At 34.3% G+C, this 6,798-nt stretch overlaps 1 protein-coding gene across 1 annotated transcript; it reads right to left on the bottom strand.

The window, feature by feature from the left end:
• Positions 1-3,265: 3,265 nt before the first annotated feature.
• On the bottom strand, positions 3,266-5,786 carry LOC107939000 (desumoylating isopeptidase 1). Its single transcript, XM_041075028.1, has 5 exons — positions 5,471-5,786; positions 4,707-4,787; positions 4,460-4,557; positions 4,056-4,372; positions 3,266-3,950 (listed from the first exon to the last, which is right to left on the bottom strand). The coding sequence occupies exons 2-5, from the start codon at positions 4,713-4,715 to the stop codon at positions 3,523-3,525; spliced, it is 852 nt and encodes a 283-aa protein (XP_040930962.1). The 5' UTR covers positions 4,716-4,787; positions 5,471-5,786; the 3' UTR covers positions 3,266-3,522.
• Between the last annotated feature and the right edge of the window lie 1,012 nt (positions 5,787-6,798).

Raw genomic sequence — 6,798 nt, forward strand, 5'->3', positions numbered from 1 at the left:
ATTAAATTTGGTTATCACACTTTATAAAAAAAACTGAGTAATCAATTAAATTAGATAACACAATCAAACATTATCGTTAACTCATTGACTTAAAAAACATTAGTTCAACAACTTTTTTGGTAAAGAATCAATAAAAAGCAATTGTTCAACAATTTATATGCGAAAAATTAGTAAAAATTAAGGGTTTTCTCAGTTATTGTATAGTATGAGGACCAAATCCTAATAAAATTAACTAGGACTAATTTCTTAATTTTTAAGAAAATATAAGAATAAAATTCATAATTAAATCTATATTATGCTCACTAGAGTTTCATAAACTTAATTATTGAATAATAAAAAATGTAAGGGCTTATTGGTGAATTTATCAATCAAATAGCAAAGACTTCTGATATAAAGCTTCCATGTCAAGTTGGTTTCCCACTTTTCTTTTTAATTTGGTTTCTTCAACAAATGTGTATTTGAATTCCAAACCTTACTTTCCACTCACTTCTACTAAAAACTTTCTTTTCTTTTCAAATTCCCCTTCCCCCACCTCTAGCGTTGGTGCTGGTTCATGGATATTGAACCCTTGTGGGATCTTGGGGGGTGGTTTTTTATTTTCATTGATTGCATGGCAGCTACACCTAAAACACCATCATCATCATCATCATCCATAGTGGCTGAGACCTTTGCCAAATCCCACTCTCTCCTTTTCCTTCTCACCCTTTTCTTCATTTTCCTTCTACTCCTTAACCCTAAACCCACAAATTACCCCATGGACTCACCCAATGGCACCCCTTCTATCCCTTTCAAAAGGCTTCTTTTAGATGCTTCCTCAAACATGAATTTGCATCCCAAGCAAACACGAACCTTGGGTACGTCGTCTTCGTCACGTAGAGAGTTTGGAGCCGAAGCTCACGAGGTTCCGAGCGGTCCCAACCCTATTTCCAATAGGTGATGTAATCGGAGTTGAAGCTTGAAGAACATGGAATATGTGACAAAAAAAAAAGTTATATTGTTAATTTGTTTTTGTGATATCTTTATGCCTAGCTACTTATATTTTTAGATCCTCCATTAATATATTTGTTGTCCTTTTTGTGATGAGTTTTGTTTTGGTTATGGACTAGAAATGTATAGGAAGAAAGATACTCTATTATATATATATAAACATATATATATTTCTACATGTTTTATCATATATAGATGATCGATAATGGTGGTGGTATGGTTTCTATGATTTCATTCAATTCCATGTTGGATTAATTAAGTCATGATGATACTTTTATTCCTATCATTCATATAATTAATTTCTTATGGTGGGTGGGATATGAACCTCTTTTTTGTAACTTTTTTGCAAGTGAACGAAAGTGTGATTGCTAGTGAATTGCTTTTGTTTGCTTCTTTTTTTCTATTAAGGAAGCTTTTAAGTGCATTGATTAGCTTCCATGGGGATGTTTCTTTAAAGATGAAAGGAAAGGATACGAAGGGAAATGAAGGGGGGCAGCTAGCTGTGTGTAGACTGTGACAGATCTATGTCACAGTGAAGAAGGACAACTTTTTTTGTTTGGTGTTGGTGTGAAGAAATAATTTTGGGGTTGGGTTCAGTAAATTTGGACATTGCTTTTGTCTTTGTGGGAACACATAATCCGAGAAAGTCGAGATGCCCCTAAAGTCATGATTTGATAATTATTACTGTGTCATTTTCCTGTTAGTTGAATACGATATATATTGTTATCCAATCATGTTTTTTCTCTTTCATTTAATTATTATGTTTTCTTTTCAATAACATCTTCAACATAAGAAGAAAAAAAAATTATTGACACTCAAATTGATAGTCTTTACACTTTCTTCAAGTAAAAATATTTTATTTTATCAATAAAACAATTTTAGATTACAACAAAAGAGAGAGTTTGAAGGGTATAATCAATGAGTTCATTAGATATGATCAGTTAATTATTAGTGTTTTTTGTCATTGATTAAACAAGTTGTTCTATAATAATGTCATAACATAGGAAATGTACAAAAGGAAGATAAATCAAGAATGTTGTGAATAATAGCATCCAATTCTTATGAAACTTGAGCCAATCCTCAACGTTGTTAAAGAGCTCAGAGCAATTCGATTCAACAATAATTTTAATCTATTCATTTCTTTTTCTAAATTCCACCGTTACTTGAATAGTTTGGACCTCGACAGAAAGGGTGGAAGATGTGTTGATATAGACATTGTGACCATCAAAAGCCTGAGTGTATGGAGCATAGTTGAAGTTGGAGCATCTCTAGATGGTCTAGGCCTAAAGGCATAAAAACACCTTATATGTGCAATAGATTTTGTCGTCATGGGTAGGTGTTAGAGAGGTTTACGGTACCACAAAGATTGTGATTTGTAAGTTATTATAGAGTACGATTGGAAAAGAAAAAGGTAGAATTTAGAAATTATTAATCAAATTCTTATTGAAATTTCAAAAGGTTTAAAATATAAACCCATTTTCTCTCTTGTTTTGCTCTCCCGAGGAGAGCTACTTCTGCCGGTGCCATTTGTTTCTCCGGCCACCGTTGTAGGCTTTTCAAAAGGTCTCTCCCCTCTTCAACCAAAAGCATAACAAAACGACACCTTTCATGCTTCGTGCATTTTCTTTGTCGGAGAGAGGGTTGTCGCTGACCTTGACTAGACGGTCTCCCACTGCTTCAATCCATTGTTGGTAGCACCTCCAGTATGCTGCTTATCTTTTTCGTTTCTACTCTGCCACCATTGGCCTGCTCAAATCTTCGGTAGGAGATCTCGAGCAGCTGTGTTTGTTTAGTTATTAGTTTAGATGTTGATGTGGTGATTGGTTGTTTGGTCATGGAACAACCGGTCACTGGCCCCTTTCCTATCATAGGCTTTGTCCGTATTCCAGATTCCGACTATGTTTTCTAGAAGGATGAAGTCTAGCCAGATTAATAATTTTTCCTTCTACCTATGATGGTTGTGTTCCTCGACTTTCTTGTGCTTGTACTTGTTTTCTTCATAAAATTTTCGAGTCCATTAATCGGTGGAGTTAGGAGACTACTGCGTGTTTGTATAAATGGTTGAAACCTGCTATTAGGATTGGGATAGATGCAACATAATCCCACTTTCAAATCCACTATTAAGGAGATTAATCGGTACTCGTTTGTTGGCATTTGGTGATGTTTCTAGTTGTTTCTCTCCCCAGTCTCCACCCTTTCCAATGAAATGAAATCTTATATTTCACCTAATACGATAATTGAAAATAAAAAATATAATTTGTAAGTTGCAAGGAAACCATGATGGAAAAATATGTGAAATAAATATTAATGGGTTTATTACACTTGGCCCCAAAATCAAAATGACCCCACTCTATTACTTTTGACTAACCGGTAAACAAGATCATATCACAGGAACAAATAATTTGATTTGATTGATTTTTCATTTTAAATTTGAAAACAAAGCTGAAACAACTTATTTCACTTTTTCTTTTTAACCCAAATCCATATTTTTGCAACCTACAGAGCAAGATCCGAATAAATCACATTCGCCTGCTTCTAACTCTGTGGCATAACAACATTCAAGTGTCCGTATTTCTGCATCACTTTCCTGGTTGCCAGTGCAGCTGCCTCGCTAGCTCTCAGCGTTCCAGCTGCCATGATAGCAGCAAATTCACGGCTTATCTCTTCTTGGACCTTGGCTCGAGCATCCCCAAGAGGGTCTGTTGCAGCTCCACTGGTCGATGATTTCTCCTGTGCTCCTGTCGGTTTGACAGATGATGTAGTCTTATCCGTCTCCGCGTGGTTTGGCTGCTGATCAGCCTTCACCTTACTGCTAACCTCGTCTTTCTTAGTGGTATCAGATGAACTGTTCACACTGGCACTTGAGGGCTGAGATGGCTGAGCAGAAACAGAAGGCTTGAATTGGGGAACTTGAGGAACAGCACCAGCCCTCAAAGTTGTCTCCAGATTTTGTATCATGGGCACTGTATAAAGCATGAACAAAATGGTCATGTTTACATATTGTTTAACTAATTAGCTGAAAAGGCAATTACACTCGAGTTCAAGTAACATAGGTTGTGGTAACTTACTTAAAAGTGAACCCATTGGACTGCTCATAACTTCATTTGGAAGTTGCAAAATATAGTCTGGAATGTTAGTACCAACTAGAAATTGGGCAACTTCATTGCTGAAGTTGTTGCAATTGTGGGTAAGCAAACTGTAGGTCTCGGCTGTGTAACGAGGACTAATCTCCTGTAAATACATCTCAAACAAATCTTTAGGCACATGAGTGACACCTAGATCGATCACTTTAATTGGTCTCCCGTATGGTGCTGTCCCAGCAGGAATGTGTTGGATTCCTCCACCGAAATAGTATTCATTACCATAAACTACTATACCAGTGTGCCTATCAAGCAAAGAAAAACCAATAAACCAAGTCAGAAATCGCAAACAATCAGATGCTACTATTGTCTACCCTCAAACGAATGCTTACCATATTCCCTCAATAACCTTCCCTAATAAGGTCATCGACAGCTGCCGAGCCAGTCCCTGACTCAAGTCATACACATTCAAGGTGACCTTATGACCCTCCTGCCACCAATCCAAAGCCATCATTAGTTCACATGCATCTTTGATGAAAGATATTATAAAGAACCAAGAGCAGATATGCAAAGAAATATAACAGAGCAAAGGAAAGAATAAAAAAAAAAAAGTTAATATATATGCAAAGAATTTAATACCTCAGCCATTCCTGCAGTTCAATATAAAAGGTCTTGCAAGAAAAAGAAAAATGCAACCACTAATTTATTGGAGAAGATAACCTGTCCAAACAGAAGTCCAAACATATCAATGAGATCAATTATAAGGAAGCATCTTGCCTACAATAAAATTTATTATGATAATATGATGTCCAATAATTATAAAAATTATGCTTGAATTCACCGCTTAAAAGTATGACCCTATCCTAGACCTACGTAATTCTGATTTGTGATTGATTAATCTTAATACAATTAATTGTAAGAGAAATACTCTCTGGTTTTACAAGCAATTTTTCCTACTAAACACTTCTTATTGTGTTTATCTCAAAATAAAATAACTAGATTTCAGCACTTCAGCACATTCATCCGTGTTACTCGATGGCAAACATCCAACATCTATATTTGAAAATTACATATTTATATCAAAATTTATACCTAAACTAGCCAATTAGTAACTAGCTTAAACGACAAAAAACCTAACTTTTCACCCAAGAAAATTCGATTGACTTAAAAACTCCCAATCTTCCTCACAACAAACCACGAAAATTAAAATTTACAACTCCACAGTGAAACATAACACACAATCCAAACTGCGAACGTAACCGAATTGAACAATACCAAAAATATACATAATCAAAATCGCTTCAAATTTAAAATATAAACACAAAGACTAAACTGAATCAAGAAATCCAAATTTCAAATTTATTAGGGGAATGTAAACTATACGAAGAGGGAGACAAACGCACCTGAGATCGCAATCGCAAAAGCTTTTCTAGTTCTTATTCCTCAAATTGCCGCTTTGCGTGAGATTGGAAACTGGACGAATTAAAAGGAAAGAGGTCAATTTATAGTTGGGCGGTTAGGTTTGTTCGGTGCTCCGAGATTCTGCATGATTCGCAGTCTTCTATGACCTTCTAGAACTTACTATCCAATCTATTTCTGACACGTGTTGATTTTAATGTGTTAAGGACGGTGACGGTCCTAAGTGGCAAAAGAAACGCGGCTCTGGAGTGAGCCGTGAGGAGTCCCGCGCCATGTACAGCGAGCGAGTTTGTTGTTTTTGGTTTAATTTGGATTTTAACCCTCCTATTTGGTTAAAATGTTAGATTTAATCCTTTATCTTAATATGATTATAATTTAATTTTCCGCTTGGCGATGAGGTACCCTAAAATCCAATCAATCATATTTCAATTAACAATATGTACCAAGGAAAAATATTCAATTAAATCCTAAAATTAATTAGTTGATAAACTAAAACCATAATTAAACATTTGCTTTTATTAAGATGATTAATATCTCAAATTAAGTGAGCCCAGATTTGATATATATATAAGCTCAAGCCCAAAATAAGCATAATGGACCAAAGAAACATCAAAACCCATAAAGGGTTATCTTCGCATAAGCATTACATCTCTTTTTCAGTTGCAACTTATATTCTTTCCGTCATATATTCCTTTTTATAAATGTAAATCAATATCAACTAACAAATTAAGCTTAATTCACTTATCCCTTTCTCAAGACAATACTCCAAGTTATGGGTATTTGTGGTTAATTGAGTCTTAGCTCAGCATTGTTACTAATGTAGTAGAATGTGAATTTGAGTGTGCTGAAACATATTATCTCTCTATTTATGAGTTGAGAATGGGTCTATGGGTAGCTCTAAGTATTATATCAAAAAAAATAAATACGATCAGAACCTATAATAAAATTATTAAAAAGAATTACGAATATTTCTGAAAAAATAGATATGGTTGGAGAATATTTATAGTTTGACTTGTTAAGCATGTAGATATTACACCATGAATCAATTTTATGGATTTGGTTAAATTTTAAATTTGTAAAAAAATATAAAAACTCTACAAACAGTACATTAAATAATTGCCTTATGTTTACTTAACTTTAAATATATGTAAAACTAAGAAAAAAATATAAATTAAAAGTCAACTAAACTCGTCGATTCTGTTATGAAGATTCATAATTTATAACCAAATGACTTAAACTATTTTAAAACTTTATAAATTGAATTGATATTGTGAACCAACTTAATCATAAATTAATTTGAACCAACTTTGAT

This window comes from Gossypium hirsutum, chromosome A08 (assembly GCF_007990345.1).
Source record: "Gossypium hirsutum isolate 1008001.06 chromosome A08, Gossypium_hirsutum_v2.1, whole genome shotgun sequence".
NCBI lineage: Eukaryota > Viridiplantae > Streptophyta > Magnoliopsida > Malvales > Malvaceae > Gossypium > Gossypium hirsutum.

What these genes read in the sequence shown, in the direction of transcription:
- LOC107939000 (XM_041075028.1), bottom strand. An exon ending in AAGGTTATTGAGGGAATATG is followed by an intron (nt 4,373 to 4,459) that starts GTAAGCATTCGT and finishes TTTGCTTGATAG; the next exon opens with GCACACTGGTATAGTAGTTT. An exon ending in TCCAATGGGTTCACTTTTAA is followed by an intron (nt 3,951 to 4,055) that starts GTAAGTTACCAC and finishes TGCTTTATACAG; the next exon opens with TGCCCATGATACAAAATCTG.